Genomic DNA, 22816 nt, shown 5'->3' on the forward strand with positions numbered 1-22816 from the left:
ACGCTAGCGAACTCTGACGTCACAAACACTTGAACCCGCGTGTGTGTGTACTATGTGTAAATATGTATATGCAGTATATACGTAACATCTATGTGAAAATTCATATATATATATATATATATATATATATTTATATCATATTTTGTAAAATATGCATCATATAAAATTTATTTGTAGAATACAAAAAAAAAAAAAAAACGAAAAAAAACAAACAAAACATACAACTTCCAAAGCGGAAGCCCGCCGCTGACACCTTACTTTCTCCCACTGCGCATGTCGCTTTCTGTCAGGCAGCGGCTCGTAGACTGAGGCAAAGTCGGTCTTGTCATGGTGGGCGATTTATATACTCGTGAACATTCGTAAGCTGACAAGAAACTATTTCCCCCCAGCCAATGTATAGTTCGCGAACATACTGCGGGTTGGACCAATTATATGGCAAGTATCAATGATTCAATGATGCTATTCGAACAAGTCTGCGCTGTGTTTAGCTAGTTTGGTAGCATTCCTGCGGCGGCCGACTTCCGTAAATGGAGGAGTGAAGCGAGTGCTTCAATGTGGCGCTCGGTTTTGACGTATCTTGTGCCTGTGGTCGCCTAATTCTACGAGTTGGCTACTTTTTTCCCTTCACCCGTTCTCTGACCGGGGAGCAGAATGGCAGCGGCGGCCCCCAACCCGGAGGACCCGGCCCGGAGTAGTAGTACTAGTAGTAGTAGTAGTTGTAGTAGTGGTGGTGGTGGTGGTAGTAGTAGCGGCGGCGGCGTCGGCTGTACCCCGAGTTCTCTGGCCGCGGACGGCGACGCAGAAGAGGCCGAGGACTTCGCGTCGTCCTCTCACTGCTCGGAGCTGTCGCGGCGGCAGAACGAACAACGCAAGCAGGGCATGTTCTGCGACGTCACGCTCGCCTTCAGTAGCGGCGCGGCGGCCGGCGGCGTCCAGACGTGCGAGTTCGCGGCCCACCGCTCTGTGCTGGCCGCCGCCACCGACTACTTCACGCCGCTGCTGGGCGGACAGTTCTCCGAGTCGCTGTCAGGCCGCGTGGACATGAAGGAGTGGAGCTCGGAGATGGGGCCCGACCCTGAGACGGTGGAGAGCGTCATCCAGTACATGTACACCGGGGAGATTCGTGTCAGTACCTGCAACGTGCATGAAGTCCTGGAGCTAGCTGACAGGTAACGTTTAGTGTACAGTGCATGTGTTTGTCTCATCATTTACATCAGCGGCTCACCAACTTTTTGTACCGAGTATCGCCTCAAAAACACTTTGCTCTCCAAGTACCACCATTGTGACCAACATTGGAATAAGGTAGTTAGTGTAGTAGGCCTACGTGTTTATCAAAAACAATGCAAAACCTTTCATACTAAAAAGTATGTGTGTTATTATTTCGAGCCACTGTGACATGATGTATAGTTCGAACTTGAACACTAAAATTACATTGGAATCTCGGTTTTCCGAATTGCTTGAACACCAAAGTAATATTACCCACTGGAAATATGTAAACCCAATGACTATGTTCCAGACACCAAAAAGTATTGAATAAAACCTATATGTCAAGGAGTAACTACAGTTTTACATACAGAAAACATCCATCCGTCCATTTTCTATACTGCTTATTTAGGTCATGGTGGGTATACTAGAGCCTATGACAGATGATTTGGGATTAGACTATTTAGGGTACAACAGGGGTGGCCAAGTTCGGTCCTCGAGAGCCCCTATCCAGCCTGTTTTCCAAGTTTCTCTCCAATAACACACCTGATTCATGATCAGGATCGTTTTCAGGCTTCTGCAAAGCTTGCGGATGAGCTGATCACTAGATTCAGTCTATGTGAAGCTACATTCGGAAAAACAGGGCGGAACATTTACTTACCTGAGCCATAGCTGGAGACCTGGACAAAGCACTTATTAGAAACTTTGAACATCTACAATGGCTTTTGTTTTACACAAGATGTCTTAAGGCGGTACTAGAGATGACAATACCTGATGTTTAGGCTTTGTTCGTGTTTACATATATCATATTTGCATAAATTAATGCTCTACATGTATGTATTTTTTGTCCAAAGACATCAGCTATAAAGAAAACGAAATTGCTTAGTAAAAGTAGTTAAAGGATAATCACCGCTTACACAGGAAGTCCGCCAACCTGTTTATCCGGGTTTGATTCATGTGACTTTCCGCATGTAGTTAACCTAACATGCTGGTTTTTGTATAATAGAAAGAAAACGACAATAAATGGGCAAGTCCTGTGGTTTTTTTTTGTACAAAAAATGAGTGGAAGTACTAAACTGGAACAAAATATTAACTCAAAATGCAAGCCATTAAAAACAGATGAAAACTAGGGGCATAAATTAATAAAACCGTTCTATCCATCCATCCATCCATCCATCTTCTGCCGCTTATCCGAGGTCGGGTCGCCGCGGGGGCAGCAGCTTTAGCAGGGAAGCCCAGACTTCCCTCTCCCCATCCACTTCAACCAGCTCCCCCAGCGGGATCCTAAGGCATTCCCAGGCCAGCCGAGAGACATAGTCTCTCCAGCGTGTCCTGGGTCGTCCCCGGGGCCTCCCGCTGGTGGGATATGCCCGGAACACCTCTCCAGGGAGGCGTCCAGGAGGCATCCGAACCAGATGCCCGAGCCACCTCAACTGGCTCCTCTCAACGCGGAGGAGCAGCGGCTCTACTCAGAGTCCCCTCCTGGATGACCGAGCTTCTCGCCCTATCTCTAAGGGAGAGCCCGGATACCCTGCGGAGGAAACTCATTTTGGCCGCTTGACCCAAAGCTCGTGACCATAGGTGAGTGTAGCAACGTAGATCGACCGGTAAATCGAGAGTTTCGCCTTTCGACTCAGCTCCTTCTTCACCACACTGGACCGATACAGAGTCCGCATCACTGCAGACGCTGCACCGATCCGCCTGTCGATCTTCCGCTCCATCTTGCCCACACTCGTGAACAAGACCCCAAGATACTTGGACTCTTCCACTTGGGGCAGGATCTCATCCCTGCCACCCTTTTCCGACTGAGGACCATGGTCTGGGATTTGGAGGTGCTGATCTTCATCCCAACCGCTTCACACTTTGCTGCGAACTGCTCCAGCAAGAGTTGGAGATCACAGTTTGATGAAGCCAACCACATCACATCATCTGCAAAAAGCAGAGATGCAATGCTGAGGCCACCAAACTGGACCCCCTCAACGCTTTGGCTGCGCCTAGAAATTCTGTCCATAAAAGTTATGAACAGAATCGGTGATAAAGGGCAGCCCTGGCACAGTCCAACCCTCACTGGAAACAAATCAGATTTACTGCCGGCAATGCGGACTAAACTCTGACACTGGTCGTACAGGTACCGAACAGCCCGTATCAAGGGGCTCGGTACCCCGTACTCCCGAAGCACCCCCCACAGGGCTCCCCGATGGACATGGTCGAATGCCTTCTTTAAATCTACAAAACACATGTAGACTGGTTGGGCGAACTCCCATGCACCCTCAAGGACCCTGCTGAGGTGTGCACCAGCGGGTTCGAGGATTGCGGCCACGACAGGCACCGGCCACAGCTCCGATTGGCCGCCTCATCAATGGAGGGGCGTAACATAGCCCACTCGGACTCAATGTTGACCGCCTCCCCCGGGACAAGGGAGAAGTTTTGCCGGAGGTGGGCATTGAAACTCTTTCGATTCCACCAGACGTTCCCAGCAAACCCTCACAATACCTTTTGGTCTGCCAGGCATCTTTCCCCACCATCGTAGCCAACACACCAGCAGGTGGTGTTCAGTTGACAGCTCTGCTCCTTTCTTCACCCGAGTGTTCAACACATGCGGCCGCAAATCCAATGACACTACTACAAAGTCAATCATCGAACTGCGGCCTAGGGTGTCCTGGTGCTAAATGCACAAATGGGACACCCCTATGTTTGAACATGGTGTTTGTTATGGATAATCACAGATGCACAGAAGTCCAATAACAAAACCCCACTCGGGTTCTAATCGGGGGAGCTGTTGCTCCCAATCACGCCCCTCCATGTCTCACTGTCATTGCCCACGTGAGCGTTGAAGTTCCCCAGCAGAACGAGGGAGTCCGCAGAGGGCGCACTCTCCAGCACACCCTCCAAGTACTCCAAAAAGGGTGGGTACTCTGAGCTGCTGTTTGGTGCCTATGCACAAACAACAGTCAGGACCCGTCCCCCCACCCGGAGGCAGAGGGAGTATACCGGGGGTGAACCCCAACATACAGCCACCAAGCCTGGGGGCAATCAGTATGCCCACATCTGCTCTGCTCCTCTCACCGTGGGCAACCGAGTCCAGCCCCTCTCGAGAGGATTGGTACCAGAGCCCACGCCGTGTGTGGAGGAGAATCCGACTATATCTGTACCGAGGTAGCAGCAGTGTTTATCATCCATGCCAAAGCTATTTAGCGCAACTGCCGACCGCCGGATTGCCACTAAAATAGCGGAAGTGCTATCACGTACCCCAAAAAAGGCACTGCTGGAGAAGTGAAAGTAGTCGGGGTTGCTCTCTTTTTGTTGACTCGCTAAAGTACTCTATGTTCGCCGAGGGACGCCACCTCCTCTCCGGTGTGCGCAAATGCATGAATGAGCGGCAATCGTTCCAAAAAAGTCGAAGCGAAGGAAGCGTTCCAGATCGCCTTTTCGGTTTTGGTGTGAATGCAGCATAAGGTAATGGCTAGACGATTCGATTCCATACCGATTAATCCCTATACGAATCTATAAATTCATTATTGCGATTTAAAAAAATAAAATAAAATAAAATAAAAAAAATACTCAAATTTAAAAATACTAATCAGTAAACTTGTACATGTACACTGTAAGATTTGTATGAAAATGTATTTTTTTTAAATCTGAAAATTCTGTTTTATAACTGAGCCACTATATTTAACAAACAGGTTGCAGTCTGTTTCATGTTTGAACAGCACTGAAATTAAAATATTAAGGCTTAGTGTTCCATTAATATAACATTCTTCCATGCTTAATGTGTAAATCCTAACCCTTAAGACGTTTTGTTGAATATTCCCATAAAAAAATTGTTGTTTAAAAATCGATTCGGCCACATATCAAATCGATTTGAGAATTGCGCGCTGTAATATCGGGATATATTGCGGAATTGATTTTTTCTAACACCCCTAGTAATGACTCACGGAGGGGAACCAAAGTTCTACTTGAACTTAAACTATTCCATTCAAATGTACTGTATTTCTCATAGAGTAAGTGAAATACACAGTGTACACAAATATTTGAAAATGTAGTGAAATTCATGCATTTGTATTAAACTTAAAAGAGAAAAGATACTTAACTGGATTAAGACATTTCAACATTATGCACAGTTTAAAAATAAAATTCAGTAGTTCAATGGTGCTTACTGATAATCACTGATTTCCATAATGGAAATATTATCATTTAATGCTTTGTATCAAAAGGCCCCCTGCTGTTCTCAGAACACATCTGCAGTGTATGAGAATAACATGAGCAAAGGAATAGAACGGCAACAAGTTAACAACCTTTTATTACAGTACTGTATTTTGTTATAGTAAAAAGGCAGGGCTGGTCACATCAATTGTAATGGAGGGCAAAGTCTTTTCTAAGATTTGTTGTTGAGGCAATAAAAAAAGGACTCTTTAATGTCATTTATAGCCCTTTGCGTTTGGCTTTGCAATATGCGTGTTTAATCATTTATCTCATGGAAATGTTAGTATTGCATGCCTCTGTATCAAAAGTGCCGCATACTTTTCTACTAGGACCCCTGCTGTTATCAGCAGCCATCTACCTGACAGTTACTTCTGAGCAAGATAAAGAACAGCAACAACCTTTTTATTATAGTGTTTTATTATGAGAAGGTAGGGCTAGCCCAATTAAATGCAATAGATGACATATTACTTTCTAGGATTGGTTGACCAGGCATGAAAAACAACACTTTATTATAGCCCCTTTCTTCAGGCCCTGACACACATATAGTGTATAGGCACAAAATCACCCCTAAGTGAAACTGCGATGCAGCAGTATTTTTATAAAAGTAGTTGTTCCGAATTTCCAGTTATCTTATTAATGACCCCCCCCCCCCCCCATATACAGTCAGGTCCATAAATTTTGGGACATTGATAACATTGTGTTTAATGCGTGTGGCAGGGGTATAAGAATTTTTTAATCTAGTCTCTATATGGTGGACCATGTTAAGTGGGTTCACTCTATATCAACATGTATCTAATCTCCAGGTAAACAAAAAAAAAAAGGCTCTGTAGTATCTCGCCCATGAGCTCCTGTCTTTCATTTTCAGGTTCCTGCTGGTGCAGCTGAAGGACTTCTGCGGTGAGTTCCTGAAGAAGAAGCTGAGCCTGACCAACTGCGTGGCGGTGCACAGCCTGGCCCACATGTACACTCTGGACCAGCTGGCACTGCGCGCGGCCGACATGATCCGCCGCAACTTCCATAAGGTGATCCAGGACGAGGAATTCTACACCCTGCCGTTCCACCTAGTGCGCAACTGGCTGTCGGACGACCAGATCACGGTGGACTCTGAGGAAGTGCTCTTCGAAGCAGTGGTCAAGTGGGTGCAGAAGATGCCGGAAGAGCGCAGCGGCTACTTTGAGGAGCTCTTCCGCCTCCTCAGGCTGCCCCAGATCAAGCCCACCTACCTGACGCGGGTGGTAAAGAACGAGCGGATGGTGGCGGCCAATGAGGCATGCCTGCGCCTGGTGTCAGAGGCGGTGGAAGGTTACGCCATCCGCTTCGAGAACTTTAAGTTGGCCGACCTGGAGCTGTGGTCCTCGTTCGTGGTGTCTTTCCAACCGCGCTTTGGCCAGAACATGGACGTCATCATGGTGGTGGGCGGCGTGTCGGAGGGCGGGGACTACTTAAGCGAGTGTGTGGGCTACTTCATCTACGAGGACCGCTGGGTCAACCTTCCGCACATCCACAACCATTTGGACGGCCACGCCATCGCCGCCACCGACTCGCACGTCTACGTGGCCGGCTCCATGGAGCCGGGCTTCGCCAAGACGGTGGAGCGCTACAACCCCAACTACAACACCTGGGAGCAGGTGAGCAACCTGACCACCCGCAAGCACTCCTTCGGCCTCACCTGCATCAAGGACATCCTGTACAGCATCGGCGGCCACGGCAACTTCAGCCCGGGCTTCAAGGACGTCAGCGTGTACGAGCCCGAGCAAGACAAATGGCACAACCTGGAGTCGGCGCCCAAGATCCTGCGCGACGTCAAGGCGGTGAGCGTAGAGGACCGCTACGTGTACGTGACGGCGCGCACGCCAGTCGATACGGACAAAGACGACGGGCTGAAGACGGTGACCACCCGCTATGACACCGACAGCCACCAGTGGCAGGACGTGGACTCGCTGCCGTTGGTCGACAACTACTGCGTGTTCCAGATGGCCGTGGCCGCCACCAACTTCTACCACACGGCTTCCTGCTGCCCCAAGAGCTACAGCATGCGGGACGAGGTGGCCCGGCAGAAGATCAGCGCCCGCGTCCCCGACGAGATCCTGGAGAGCCTGCCGCCCGAAGTGACCAGCATCGAGGGCGCCGCCATCTGCCACTTCGACGACGACGTCTTCATCATCGGCGGCTGGAAGAACAGCGATGACGTGGACAAGCAGTACCGCAAGGAGGCGTACCGCTACTGCGCCGAGCGCAGGCGCTGGATGCTGCTGCCGCCCATGCCGCAGCCGCGGTGCCGCGCCACTGCCTGCCACGTGCGCGTGCCCTACCGCTTCCTGTACGGCTGCCAGCGCTACCCCATGCCGCAGAACCTGGCACGCCAGCGGGACCGCATGCAACAGATGCAGCAGCTGCACCGCCGCACGCTCACCCTGCGCCGGCAGCTGCAGTCGCAGATCGAGTGCTGAATCCTCGCCAGTCTGCCGACTTGCTTTGTGGACTTGTTCCAACCACTTTTCCACCAAGCGGTACAGTTCTGATCAGTTTCTATCAGTTGGTTTGCATTCCGATAAAAGAGAAGTTTGGATTGGTAATTCTTCTGCCGTGCGTTTCAATAGTTAAGTGGCTGTTGTTGGATTCCATTGATTTGTTTTTATCAATATGTAAGACTGAGAAGACTGTGTAAAAACACTGAAACTGGACCGAATTGTGCTGCTCAGTGGAAACGAGGCTTTCAAAAGACTGCTTCTGAAGTTGTCTCGTGTGCTCATCCGCATGGAGGAATTCCTATCCTTGTGTCACCAGCCACAACTGCGCCATTCATCATTTCATTTGTTCGTAACATGCTGCAGTGGAACACGCCTCGCTCTCACCAAACTGAACGCCATGCTATGTTGTGTTGTCGGCCACTTTTCAGAAGCCATGATTCGTATGTGTGTATGTGTGTGTGAAGGGATGCACCGAATGTATGTTAATAAGAGTGGCAACAACAAAATAATATCGAGATGATGTTTATCTGTCTGTATATAAATAACAAAGCTGTTTATATACATATATATATATTTGACATTCCTCTGTGGCTAGTTCCCAGATGGAGGCTTATTTCCATTTGTAAACACTGTGACAATCTCTCATGCAAGCGTGTCAACACTTCTAGTGCCATAACCGCTTCTGTGCAGCCTCCACTATAGCAGACACACTAACGAGACATCGTTCCATTCCCCACCTTTAGACTATTGCTCAGCATTGTACTCTGTATTTATTGTAACATTCCTTAAAGATGTAATCAAGGCATTTCAGTTACCTGTCAAGATGTCTTATAAAGCCTGTCATTCCTTTTGCGTCAGAAGAGCCCCTTTGTTCCTATCCTATCCATTTGTCAGTCTTAAAGGGGGTTTGAGTTGCGGCCGCACTTTGATTTTTCTTTCAGAAATATGATTCCAATTTAAATAAAATACAGCAAAATGCATACTCTCTTGTTTTTGTTCTCACTCTGCTGTTATAATTCCTTGGGTCAAGCTTACGAGATTTTACAATGTTTTATTTGTGTGCCCCTGCAAACGAGACTAGAAAATAAAGACTTGAAATGTAAGTATGTTCATGACAATGACAAGCACTCAGGCGTTGAGGTTTGCACACTGCGCCAATCAAGTTAGGACTGCCACTGTTGAACCGCAGCTGTCGTAATGGCCACTAAGATTGTTGTAAAAAATAAAATAAAAACTATCGATAAGGTTAAAGTGAACATGTAACTCAAAAGTGAACACAATCGCATTACTTGCTGTACACTATGTGCATTTTGGTTATTTTCCCGTGGAGGAAACGGAACCTTTGACGTGTTGTTTTCCGTCGGAGAAGCGCACACCGGGTTACGCAAATAGCTGTGGTGCCTTCATGGGGTGCTAACGGGCTCGTAAACTATAATATTTGGCTCGGTCGATACTTTTTCTCGTGAAAAGCGACGTATTTTTTCTTTTTATCAGATAACGTGTAACTCTTGCTAGATCAAATTCCACGCTCTGTTTTAATCATGTGGTTTACAACAATTTTATTATTCTCGCTACAGTTAATTGGTATGAGTTTTCAATATTCCTACAGTATATGTATAACACCCGGAAGGCAGCACAAGTCGTCCTGACATCTCAGGCTGCTTGCCACACACAGACTGCTAAATTAAACCGTGTCGTTCGCCGACACAATTCTGTGGACATGGTAATTTTATCTCAACATTTTTGGGGGGTTTGTTTTATCGGCCGGAGTGAATGCGACTATCGTGTTCAAGTTAGCTTAACATCGTAGGCTCGCCCCGAGATAATTGCTGTCGAGGCTAGAACTCGAATGAACTATTTCACTTATGAACTTAGCGGGTATATTGTGAATTCAAATAGTTCCTGAAGGAATTGCTACTTATATCTGTTTATCTTGTGAGTTAATATATAGTAGTAGCAACTATAGCTAACTTCTTGTTGGCCGAGTTTGTCGTTAATTCGGATGATAGCGACTCCATTTTGTGTCTCCAATAATCGAAAAGTGTCTTGACTCTTCTCTCTCCAGATTTCCGAGCTATCCAATCCGTCTGTGTGTATGAGGGACCCACAGAGAGTCCACGAGATCCTCCAGTCCATGCTGAAGGCGGGATCAAACACGTTACAGGTTAGACTGCAGCATGGGACACAACATTAGGCACACCCGACACTCAAATGACTCATTGAACAATTTCGTCAACGTGAGGGAGTGAAATGCCAACACGTTGGATGTCAAGTTTGCACCTTGCACTTGAACAGAGTAGTATGGCCGGTGACCTGTCCATGTCGGGCATTCTATAATTTTTTGGGACATTTTTGAATTTGCTAAAGCCCTAAAATTACTGGTAGTAATGAAAACTGCAGGCAGCGATCAACATGTCCTTTGTAAATCCTTTTTCAAAGTGCATCCTCCTAATGATCATTAACTTTGATGCCATGCTTTGCCCACATTGGCTGGCATACAGTAGGCATAAACATCTTGGCAATTTAGTGTAATCCATCTTCAATATATATAAGATAAGATAAGTATATTCTTACAGTATGACTTCTTGCTGCAGCAAACCCGAATATTGTGGCATTTTCCTTGAGTGTTCATCATGTGACACGTGCGTTTAACTGTGTTTTCTCATAGGTTATTTCAGACTTTGACATGACTCTCACAAGATTTGCATTTAATGGTAAAAGATGTCCCACCTGTCACAGTAAGTATATGTGTTAGGGATATATGTAGGGGGGGGGGGGGGGGGGGACTTCATTATCTGAGCCATTTCTGTTTGTATTTGTGTGCAGATATTCTCGACAACAGTAAGCTAATCTCTCAAGAATGCAAAGGAAAGGTGGGTAGAAAGTTCAATTCAAATTCACACGTGTCAATTAATACATGAGGTTCGTTGAGGTTGCCCTAAAATGGTCCCTCACTATAATTCATCATGATACTTTAACTACAGACCATATGGCTTACATTTTATGCATCTCCATTTTTTTAACATTCCTAACTGTCATACAAGCATAAAAGGTTGTTAAGAAGTGTTCCTATGGCCTCAGCTGAAGGATCTGATGAACACGTACTACCCCATCGAGATTGACTCGTCGCGTTCCATCGCCGAGAAGCTGCCGCTCATGGTGGAGTGGTGAGTGGCTCATTTATTTACAAAATGGCCGCCGTTGACACGCTGACAACACACTCATGCGTTGTCGGTGCGTTTGTGACCAAAAGGTGGACCAAAGCGCACGAGCTGCTGGTGCAGCAGAACATCAGGAAGGACCTGCTGGCCACCGTGGTGCGAGAGTCTGATGCCAAGCTCAGGTCGCACACGCGTGCTTACACCTTTATAAGTTTTTGATGGGATACATATTTCTATTAAGTTTATTATAATTTTTTTGTAAGTGGTACTTCAAGCATGGCTGTTTCAGCATAGGAGACATATAAAAGTAGTAAGGGCTGGAAAGAAGCTAAATTGTGATTTTTTTTTTTTATGATAAGCTAGCCTGGCTGATGTTCATGTTGTTCATCATTACAGGGACGGCTACCAGCTGCTCTTTTCACACCTGCACGAGCACAGCATCCCTCTGCTCATCTTCTCCGCCGGCATCGGCGACATCCTGGAGGAGGTCATCCGCCAGGCGGGGGTCTTCTACCCCAACGTCAAGGTCTTCTCCAACTACATGGACTTTGATCAGGCTGTGAGTAAGGCGTGGACTCGACTCAAGACTTGAAATCAGGACTTGACTTGGAAATCCGTCATCATTTTCAACATACTTTGCCATTTGTTTTGCATTCACTGCCTTAAAGGCTGTCAGAACATACTGACACCATTTCATGACTTGACATGATTTCATTTTCAAATTAATGACTTGACTCCACGTGCTTGAAGTTCGTCCCAGTATCTTGGGACTTGCAAGTTTGTGACTTCCTCCCTCCACCAGGGGGTGCTGAGGGCCTTCAAGGGCGAGCTGATCCACATCTACAACAAACGGGAGGGCGCCCTGCTCAACACGGGTCACTTCCAGGAGCTGCGAGCCCGACCTAACGTGCTCCTGCTGGGAGATTCTCTGGGTGACCTGACCATGGCCGACGGCGTGCACAACATCGAGAACGTCCTCAAGATCGGCTTCCTCAACGACAAGGTGACGCCAGTTGAAATAAAAACATCTTAATGCTAAGTCTACTTTTAGTAAACTGTACCAGACGTCTCTTCATCACAAGGCCTTAACTTTGACCAATGCATTTTTGGAATCATTAATTAGCCTTATACAGCATATATGTTCACTTTTTAGTCAAATTGAATGCCTTTTTCATTTCTTCACAAGGAATGATAATTAAATATGTTTAACTCATTCACTGCCATAAATTCATTAAAAAAAGATTATTAAAAATTAGGGGTGACAAAATTTCTTAATTGTAATTAATCGCATGACTTCTAGTTAACTCACAATTAATCACAAATTGTACATCTGTTCGAAATGTACAATAAAAAAATCTAGGTTTTCATACTCTTGTTAACAAAAGTGGAAAAAAAAATTTAACTAATAGAAATAGTTTAAATGAATTTTTGACGTTTATAGCCGTCAATGGCAATGAATGAATTAAAAAAGAAAAGAAAACATTATAAAAAAAAATTGGGGCATCAGGCGATTCAAATTTGTAATCTAATCGCATGACTTCACTAGTTAACTCACAATTAATGACACATTTTATATCTGTTCTGTTTATAAATGTACAATAAAAAAAATCTAGGTTTTCATACTCTTGTTAACAAAAGTGGGGGAAAAAAATTAAACTAATAGAAATAATTCAAATGAATTTTTGACGTCTATAGCCGTCAATGGGCAGTGAATGAGTTAAAATTAATATGGTTATATAGAACTAATATGTTAACTTAGATATCATCATTGGAAAACAAAACACATCTCCAAATTATTTAATTTCCCTCACGGGATGAAAGTATTGTTTGTCTAAATTTGCTGATTTAAAATTAAATACTGAGTTAAAAAAAGTTTTTTGTTGGACATGTCAGAGTTATAAAAAAAAAACTGTTTCTTTACAGTAATATGTTTGTGCTCTGACTAATCTAGCACAACATTCTGGTTACTATTGCGTTTGACGAATATGAATAAGGCAGCAAAATCCACCTATTTTTATCCATTTCAGGCAGTGACCATTTTGTCACTTGCTGTCAACTGAAAATTAAATTAAAGTACCACTGATCGTCACACCCAACCAAAGTCGGGTGAAATTCTTTCTCCGCATTTGACCCATCCCCTGAAGGAGCGGTGAGCAGCAGCAGGAGCCGCGCTCGGGAATCTTTGGTAATCTACCCCCCCCCCCCCCCCCCCCAATTCCAAGCCTTAATGCTGAGTGCCAGCATCAATCACAGATACCAAGCATGGCTCAGCATCAGAAAACAGTTGAGCCATGATTGGCCGCTACCCTGAAATGGATAAAAATGGGTGGATTTTTCTACTTAATTAATATTATACAAATGCAATATTAATACAAATTTGGTGTATAGACTTAGTGGGGCTGCATACAAGTTATTGTTAAGGATTTTTTGGGGGGCTTTGACTTCTTGTTTACAAAAAAAAAAGCTCCCAATTGTTTTTTGCTTTGACACAAAGAGAAAAAACTGTCCATATTTTAAAATTATTTCAATAAATAGAAAATATCATAGAACAAAATGGCAAACAAAAACAAATCCAATCTTGCTCAGAAATAAGTCACCATATTTGGGGATGGACAACAAAAGTACTGAATTGCGCTTTGAGTTGCTCACTGAGGCATACCGACCGTCAGCTTTCACGTGTGCGTTTCTCATTTTGATGGGGATGTTGTTGGCGCTCAGGTGGAGGAGAGGAAGCAGTCGTACTTGGACTCTTACGACATCGTGCTGGTGAAGGACGAGACCCTGGACGTGGCCAACGCCGTGCTGCTCTACCTCACCGGAAACTGGACACCGGACACTCCCGAGTGACTCTTTTTGTTGCTTTGACTGAAAGTCCTCCTGTCTGCACTTCTACTTCCTGTTTGTTGACACACGAGACACTTGATAGGCGCTAACATGGTGCTACTTCCAGAAAATGCCAGTCACATTTGCATGTTTGCTGCTTTTTAAAAAAAAAATGCCTCCTATTCTTTCTTTTTTTTTTTTTTATTCTATACTGTTACACAGCCAGTCAGTCCTCCTTAAATAAATGTGCTGTCATTTGTCACTTCTGTAAAGGACACATTGTTATTATTTTTTTAAAAACTTTATTTCTCTCACAAAAAATATTCTCTCTGGACTCTTCATTAAGTACAACATCCAATATTAAGAATGATGGATGATAACCAAATTCCACGTCTGCCTTGCAGTTTTCATGTTCTTTGATGTCAGACTGCGGTGGTGTACCTAATGTTTCGTCCCTCTCCATATTCCAAATAGTGGCTTATAGACGTCACAGTGTGCAGATGGCTCGGGCAGAGGCCTGCCCTTTTACAACTCGTCCTTCTCGTCCGTTTGTAGCGCTACCTCCTGGGCTATGATCTTCCCGTCCTTGTCGAGGTCCTGACTGTTGAACATATCCCGGATGATGTCGTCAGGTGGAACGCCGGGCCTCAGGCGGCCGTTTCCCCGCTGAACCTGCAGCGTGATGAAGTCTGAGAACTGCAAAGAGGAGGAGGTGGTGGTTGGTGTTATAAGAGTAGCAACTATTTTAACTAAGGACGTTCGATATCACTTTTTTTCAGATCGATACTTTAGTTGTTACCGACACCAAATCCCGATACCACTACTACATAAAATTCCCCCCCAAAAATGTCAATTTTAAAGAAAGACCTATATATCCCTGTTAATGTTTTTCCTCAAGAAATAATTTAAATGAATGACTAGTTCCTGATCGTAAAACGGCCACAAGAGGGCGACCGATACTGGTAACGGCCACCGTCACGAGTACCAATACCTTAAAATAAGGCTGGTATTGGTACTCGCCCATCTCTAATTTTAACTATTTTGCATTTGCTGCTCATGTAAAATTATGTTTTAAAATTCCATTTAACATTGAAAAATAATGCATAACATTTTCAAAATATTTTAAGTATCCTATTAAATATTTAAATCGACTGATTCTAAATGAAATTTTTGAAACTTTTAATATCTGCTAAATCATGAGTAATAAGCATGAATTATTATTTTTTAATGATTGAATTTACATTTTATTTTATTGTATGAAATAAACAATTTTATAAACATGTTAAATTCATACATTAAATATGAGTATGAAATATTAAAATTAATAATTCATTTATTACATTTGTTTACTGACTTATTTTAATGATAAAACAATGCTAAATCAACTTGACATTTACAAAAAAAAATCTATAGTTTTGGCACATTCTTAAAACTTGAGATGACATTTTCAAACTACCATGAATGAATCCCAAAACCACCTTACAATTGGTGCGAACTGAATGGCATTTCTCATTGCTTTCATCAAATTGCCAAAATGTTTTAATACATGTCTCAATTGCCTCAGTGGATCTGTGCAAATGGTTGTGTACATTTAGCCTACAGTTAGCACAATGTGCCCACATTTAGCACATTTTCCAAATCAATAGATCTTGATGATCAAACTGGATGAGTGGTTTTTCAGTCTAATGGCTGTCCTCTGTCAGCAGGATTTCAGTGTGTAAATTCTAATATGCAAAATCATCTGTTCAATTGTCAAAATTAGTCCAGCATATCACAGGGGATCATTGGATGGTTGAGACATTCACACCGTTTTTTTCCTCGCAGCATTGGAAGGGAAAATATCGGTTGCGACGTGGATGAAAACCTTTGGCCAAACAAAGAGCAGCGTATGGATGGCCAAGAGGGGAAAGGTGACGATAATGACTGCACAGTCAATTCTGTAGAGTAAATTTGACTATTTAGAGTAAATGTGACTGTATTTTGAGTTGGGCCAAATAGACTCAAATAAATAAATAAAATAAAAGTCACTCAAGGGTTGAGGAACATTCAGGTTGGGAGACGGTGGCAGGACCACTTGAGCTACGCCACTTCTACTGTTTTTGCTTAGCTCCAAAATGTGACAAAACATCAAATTATTTTGACATGCAGTGCTCTCAGAATGCCAAAGGGACGATGCATTTTGGGGGCACTAACGATTTAATTTTGACACATAGGTAAACTGTTTTGATCCATGGTGTTGTGCAAAATCATCCAAGTTACTTTTGGCAAAAGAAGTAAGTGAATGCAGATGAGCCAAAGCAATTGAGAAGGATCTTTACCTCCTGCAGGGGCACCTGGCTGTCGCCGTTGAGGTCCATAGCGGTGAAGAGGGGCTCGGGGACGTCCCCCAGCCACACGAACATGAAGCCGTCAGGGACGCCTTTCTGCAGCTCCACCAGCTCCAGCTGGAAGAACAGCACCGCGCTACCTGGAACCACACCGGCTGCGCACAAGCCACCCAAACGCCGGACACATCATTAGGTACACCTCAACCAGCTCATTTCAAATATTTCCACAGGAATGAAATGAAAATACAGCTTTGTTGTATTTTGTATGTTTCTTTCTACCTCCATTTTCCCCGTGAGCCCAGTGCGGCGGGACCACCACCTCCCTGGCCTCGCCCACGCACATGCCCATCAAACCCTGCTCCAGACCCGGGATCACCTCACTGGCTCCCAGCGTAGTGATGGACGGCGCGTCCGAATGGTCCCTATGCACACACGCACACACACAATGAAGCTATCCTTCCTTTCAAAAATAAAAATGAAAGTCCACTCTGGGCGTGTGTGGAAACCTTGATGCCATGCGGGCATAACGTGCTGTTGCCGCGGAAACGTAAAGAGTAGCAGAGCGAGTCCATGCAGGGAGTGAAGAGCGGGTGGCGCTCACGAGGAGTACAGCAGCGTGCCGTCCATCAGCGAGCAGTTGTAGCGGTAGCGCAGCCAGTCCGTCTTCCGGCTGCCGGGCCCGCACTCCTCGGGCCGGCGCACCACCTTCACCTCCACCTCGTCGTCGGGGTTGTGGAAATCCAGCACGTGGATGTGGAACACCAGCACGGCCGAGCCGGGGATCAGATCATCTAGCGCCATTCGTACAGGGAAATGTAAATGAGGCATGCAGGAACATCATTGAGGCGTGTTGCTGCGCACTTACTGACTCCCTCTCCTCCGTAGGCCAGGTGAGGCGGCACCACCACCTTCCTCTTCTCGCCCATACAAAGACCCCGCAGGGCTCGTTCTACGCCCGCGATGACGTAGCCTCGGCCCACGTATGTGTTGTATGTGCTGTTCCTCTGATAGCTGACACACACAGTGCTGCATGTACATACTGTATATATACACAGTGGCGATTTGCATTTCGCCAACAAAAATGGCGCTTCTCTGCACTCCCAATTTTCATCACAATCATTGCTGGACACGGAGGATGAGTTTACCTGGAGTCGAAAGCGCTGCCGTCCTGGAAGGTGCCGTTGTAGTGGTAGCGGATGAAGTCCCCCACGGCGCTCCGCCGCTCGCAGTCTTCCGGGACCTCCTGGACCTCAACCACGATGTCATCTTTTGGGTTGAACACGTCCACCAGGAGGACGTCGAACACTAGCGTGGCCTGAGGGGGCACCACTTTTCCTGTTGGGGGACGCGCCATGTGTGGCTCATCGTCAAAACAATCCAGGTAACAGTACTTCAAAAAGTATAAACAGTAGTGGTGCAACGGATCATGAAAGTCACGGTCTGGATTGGATTAGAATTTTTTTTTTTTAATGAAATAGTACTTTGTCTTCATTCATTTTGTAAATGCTTTTTCCCATTTATCTATCCATCCATTTTCCTAACCGCTTGTCCTCACAAGGGTCGCGGGGTTTGCTGGAGCCTATCCCAGCTGACTTCGGGCAGTAGGCGGGGTACACCCTGAACTGGTTGCCAGCCAATCGCAGGCCACAAAGAGACGAACAACCATACTCACAATCACACTTATGGACAATTTGGAGTGTTCAATTAACCTGCCATGCATGTCTTTGGAATGTGGGAGGAAACCGGAGTACCCGAAGAAAACCCACGCAAGCACGGGGAGAACGTGCAAACTCCACCCAGGAAGGCCGAAGCCCGGACTCGATCTCACGTCCTCTGCACTGGGAGGCGGACGTGCTAACCAGTCAGCCACCGTGCCGCCCATTTCCCATTTAATTAAACCAAAATATCCATTCAAAATGTCTAATATATGACCTACTGCCTGAGAACACGAAAATCTGAGTTTGACCACATTTGAGCCAAAATGGAAAGACTTTATCACCCTGACATGTATAGATTTTCAAACTTAATTGTGATTGTAAGACATTCTACCTTCTCGATCTGTGCGTTAAGTAAGCCTTTTTTTTCCTGTTCTGTAGAAAAAAAAATAATGAATGGATTGATACTGTAAATCAACATCGAGAATAATTATACTGCTCGAGCATAATTTCCCCAATAAAAAAAAAAGTGTTATATAGCCGTTTAGGATTTAGGAACAACTTTAAGTGCAATATGAGGCAGAAACATTTTTATATTATTTTATACATTATACTAAATGAGAATCGCGATTCTTATGTAAATCTATTTTTTGGCACCCTATTTAGGAGGTACCAGAGAAAGCGAGTAGCATAGAGCCAGGTGGATTTGTGTGTAGTGACGGGGCTAAATTCCGAGTAGAGTAGAGTAGAGCAGAGTAGAGTAGAGTAGAGTAGAGTAGAGTAGAGTAGAGTAGAGTAGAGTAGATACCGGCGTTGGAAACGAGGCTTTACTGTTACCAGCCAGGCACTAGTTGCTAAGCTAACAGCTAGCTGTTAGCCACTGACGTCTGAGATTTGTGCCGTACCATACAATAACGTCATAATTAACTACCGGTTTCTTAGCGTCCTTAATTAGCAATTGAATATGAGTTTGGGATAGCGTTGTGGTCGCAAATATGTAATGTCAATACAAACTAAAAAAGAAATCTCGAACATCAAAAAAGGAAGTTGATGCGGGCCAACTTCAAAGTAAAAGTTTACTAAGGCTATTTGCATTGCCGTCAATGTATTGTTTGGCAAACTTTATTTTTAAGTTAGCTTTAGCGTAGGCAGCGTGTTACGTTGAGTATGTTTCCAGCTTCCTTGACATGTCTGAATGACAGGGTCGGGACAAGAGGCAAGAAAAAAATTCTGTATCAATAATTTCAGGATTAGTTTCACCCCAACTTGTCAAAATGCTCCCAGGCATCACATGTGATTTATGGGATCCACAAGGGTTTTCAACTTCCTCTCAATTATAGTGAATGTGGATTGATCATGTTGCTTTCGTGCAAATGCGTACATTGTTTTTTTTTTCTCCCCACCAACCAATCTGTCGATTATGCGCAGTCCGAACCGTGGGACCCGATCCGAACCGATCACCAATCAATGATAATTGGTTGCACCACTAATAAACAGGAAGTTGCACACAAACATGTGGAGGTAACAAAATGGTGGCTTTTCTGTACCGTGTCCTTTCTCTCCATACGCCAGGAACGGCGGGACGATGATGATGCGTCTTTCTGCGACGCACATTCCCAGCAGGCCTTCCTCCATGCCCTCGATCAGGTCGCCTTGCCCCAAGTATGTGTCGTAGGTCGCCTTCTTAGTGTGGCTAAAACACAGACACGCATTAGAAACTAGGGGTGGGAATCTTTGAATGTCTCACAATTCGATTTCATTCCGATTTTCGGGTCTGCGATTCGATTCTGAATCGATTTACGATTAAGAACGTTTTTTGATTCAAAATGATTTGATAGACAATGATTTTTGCTTCAATCTATAGATGTGCAAGGAATTGTAATGATCTACTCCATTCTGACTCGCTAATGCTAATTAGCGCGCTACTCGCGGCACTTTGATCACTCAAAAGAATGACTCCACACTGCAAAAAAAAAAAACTTTTATTGGAATAACTTGATTGTGACTTTTTCCTTCTACTCTCTAATGTGGCTACAACTTAACAGTGTATTAGACCGCGTGGAACCACACTGCCCCTCAGTGGCCAAACCGGGTACAACATGAACAGTGCTCCAAATAAAGGCACACACAGACAAAGGCAAGACAGTATAAAATAATTTAAATAAAATCGATTCTGAATCGTACTAAATGAGAATCGCGATTCTTATGAGAATCATTTTTTTGGTACACTCCTATTAGAAACGCACACATAGGGAACAGAAACACACGCGCACACTCACCTGGACTGAAAGGTCTCGCCGGAGAGCAGGGTGCCGTTGTAGTGATAGCGCACAAAGTCGGAGGCGGCGGCGGCGCGTACGCATCGCTGGGGTTTGCTGATTGTGCGGATTTGGATTTTGTCCTCGGGGTTCCAAATGTCCAACAGCAGCACGTCGTAAACCAAGACGGCATCTGGCGGGATCACGCCGCCTGCAAATACACATTTGAAAAAGGTGACACCTTCCTGGGGGCAAACATGGCAAATGTACTCACACTTAAGTAGAAAGTACAGATTTCAAATGTAGAGAGTAAAAATAAACACTCAAGTAAAGTACAGGTGCTTGAGAAGCCTATTTAAGAACACTTAAAAGTATTGTAGTTTCCACCCCAGTATGAACGTTACCTGTTCCCACGCTCCCGTATGCCAGGTGTGGCGGGACGGTGATCCTGCGGCGCTCGTTGACACAGGTACCCAACAGGCCGCGGTCCATTCCTTGGATGAGGCGGCCCACCCCCACTTGACTGGTGAAAGCCTTACCTCGGACATGACTGCACGCAAGCACAAACATGGATGCAAAATGAAAAACAGAAAACTTTCTACTTTAACTGTGATGCCACCCTGCGTCACACCCCCTTTTTCTAATTATTTATCTAATAAATAGCTTTATCAGATATTCATGTTTTTTTAATGAGAATTTAAAATTTGATTTTTTACGAATTTGAAATGAAAAGATTTTTTTTTCATATCACAAAATTTGTGGATTTTTGTATATACAGTATTTATTTATTTACTTAATTACTGCAAGTGGATTAAAAAGAGTTCATTAAGGAAAATTAACGATATTTGTTGCATAGAACAATATAAAACATTTTTAAAAATTATTTATCTAATAAATAGCTTTATCAGTTATTCATTTTTTTTATTTTAAAAAATGAGAATTTTAAATTATATTTTATTACGAATTTGTAATGATTTGAAATGATTATTTTTTTCAAATCACAAAATGTGTGGATTTTTGTATATACAGTATTTACTTACTGTAAGGGGATTTTAAAAAGTTAATTAAAGAAAATTAACGATATTTGTTGCACGGAACAATATAAAACTATTATACTGTTTACATTTAATAAATTTCATTTTATACATTTAATTTTTTTGTCCTTCAGTAATTAAATAAGTACAACAGATCCGAAAATTAACTTACACAACATTACAACGTCAACATGCTAACTTTTGCAGCCTTTTGTGTCATCGCCAGTCACCAAAAAGTGCAAGCTCAGCTCACGCCTTAGCGTTTAAACGCAAACCAATTAAAAGTGACGTAAAACAAACAACAACACTTCACCTGGAGTCGAACATCTTTCCGTTCGACTGGAAGGTTCCGTTAAAGTGGTACCGAACAAAGTCCTCCGTTTGGACCTCGCGGGGGCAACGTTTGGGCATGTGGTAGCGGTCCACTACGACGTCTACCGGGGGAGGCGGCTCGGCGCGACATTTCACGGCGACGACGTGGAGGAAAAGCAGCAGAGGAAACATCCCGATTTTGGAGACTGAGGAGGAAGCCCAGTCTGCTGATGCAGAACCGAACCAGCAGTACATCTTGTAACAGTGGACGGCGTGAAAAAAACTTGTTCCGATGATGAGTTTCAAAATAACATATAGTTCGCAAAACTTTGAAAGCGTAGAGCTGTGCCGTGTGTAATAACCCAAAAGACCGATCATGTAAATTGATCTGATTCCAATACACCCAATATACAGATTGACTTACACTGCATTGATTGTTAACAGTTTGTTTCTTAGCGACTGGACAAGCCAGTTTCTATTTTGAAGGACGCGGACTTTAGGTTCGATTTCCGTACTTTCTGTCTTGTAGTGAAACTTGACTCATCTTCGTCGTGGCTGCTGGCAAAAAGAAAAGGGGGAGAGGGGAGTGGCCCTTAATGGAATTGTGCAAACGTGTAACAAGTTTAGCACCAAAAAGAGAGAGAGAGATAAGAATATGATACGACGACGTCATTGGCCAAAAGCTACAACTGCTTTTCGCCACATCACAGTCCATATGTGACGTCAAACGTGACAAAAAAGTCATATCGTTTTTTGTTGTTTTTTTAAGTAACAAAATGAAGTTTGCAAGAATTTATGACTCCACGTGTCTCATCTGATACACTGTTGCAATGTGGCAGAAAGTTAACACGCACATGCAGAGTTTCTATATTGTTTATGTTTAACAATAAGCACTCGCTGCAATAGTGATATTTTTACGAAAATGACACTTTTTTTCCTTAAAAAAAAGTATTCTAGTTCGTACTGGCTTTAAATGTGTAACCAGGCATGCTTCTTCAAGCTGATGTATAGCGTAATTGCCTACATTTTGAACGTTTGGGGAAACTGAGAGTGAACATCAAACAAACAAGAAGAGACCAGGTGCATTGATTCAACCTTTGCTGAATACCTGTCCTTATTTCTTTCTTTATTTGTGTATTTGTTTATTTATTTTTGTTTGAAAGAAAATAATTCTGGTTCCACTTGTCTCGACTTGTTAGATTGGCTAGCATGTAGGCAGAAAGTGAACACACACAGGTTGAAATGTTACTATTTTGTTGACATTATTCACTCCTTCATTATTTAGAAAATGTAATGACATTTATTATTATTATTATTATTGAAAATTACACACATTATAGTTTGGTTCATGGCAGTAAAAAATGTGATT

General features: G+C 44.0%; 3 protein-coding genes and 1 long non-coding RNA gene across 5 annotated transcripts; 3 read left to right on the plus strand and 1 right to left on the minus strand.

Moving 5' to 3' along the window:
- Window positions 1-259: 259 nt before the first annotated feature.
- klhl11 (kelch-like family member 11) lies at window positions 260-8857 on the plus strand. Its single transcript, XM_077559299.1, has 2 exons — window positions 260-1169; window positions 6272-8857. The coding sequence occupies exons 1-2, from the start codon at window positions 652-654 to the stop codon at window positions 7854-7856; spliced, it is 2103 nt and encodes a 700-aa protein (XP_077415425.1). The 5' UTR covers window positions 260-651; the 3' UTR covers window positions 7857-8857.
- A 446-nt stretch (window positions 8858-9303) lies between these two features.
- Window positions 9304-14136, plus strand: LOC144044720 (cytosolic 5'-nucleotidase 3-like). Of its 2 annotated transcripts, none has more exons than XM_077559302.1 (9): window positions 9304-9600; window positions 9943-10041; window positions 10546-10615; window positions 10704-10750; window positions 10959-11044; window positions 11131-11220; window positions 11435-11597; window positions 11841-12041; window positions 13757-14136. In XM_077559302.1, the coding sequence occupies exons 1-9, from the start codon at window positions 9490-9492 to the stop codon at window positions 13883-13885; spliced, it is 996 nt and encodes a 331-aa protein (XP_077415428.1). In that variant the 5' UTR covers window positions 9304-9489; the 3' UTR covers window positions 13886-14136. The 2 variants fall into 2 exon arrangements, with proteins under 2 accessions (XP_077415428.1, XP_077415430.1); XM_077559304.1 differs by lacking the exon at window positions 9304-9600 and adding an exon at window positions 9645-9812.
- A 26-nt stretch (window positions 14137-14162) lies between these two features.
- LOC144044718 (peptidyl-prolyl cis-trans isomerase FKBP10-like) lies at window positions 14163-22118 on the minus strand. The gene is made up of 10 exons (XM_077559300.1): window positions 21449-22118; window positions 20506-20651; window positions 20123-20312; window positions 19391-19536; window positions 17334-17523; window positions 17054-17199; window positions 16790-16979; window positions 16468-16610; window positions 16180-16343; window positions 14163-14557 (listed from the first exon to the last, which is right to left on the minus strand). Exons 1-10 carry the CDS (start codon window positions 21823-21825, stop codon window positions 14387-14389), a joined length of 1863 nt encoding a protein of 620 aa, XP_077415426.1. The 5' UTR covers window positions 21826-22118; the 3' UTR covers window positions 14163-14386.
- Window positions 15243-19458, plus strand: LOC144044721 (uncharacterized). The gene is made up of 4 exons (XR_013291343.1): window positions 15243-15771; window positions 16189-16381; window positions 16491-17003; window positions 17074-19458. It is a non-coding gene; the product is annotated as an uncharacterized LOC144044721 (long non-coding RNA).
- Window positions 22119-22816: the final 698 nt, after the last annotated feature.

The sequence above is a fragment of the Vanacampus margaritifer genome, chromosome 2 (genome assembly GCF_051991255.1).
Source record: "Vanacampus margaritifer isolate UIUO_Vmar chromosome 2, RoL_Vmar_1.0, whole genome shotgun sequence".
NCBI lineage: Eukaryota > Metazoa > Chordata > Actinopteri > Syngnathiformes > Syngnathidae > Vanacampus > Vanacampus margaritifer.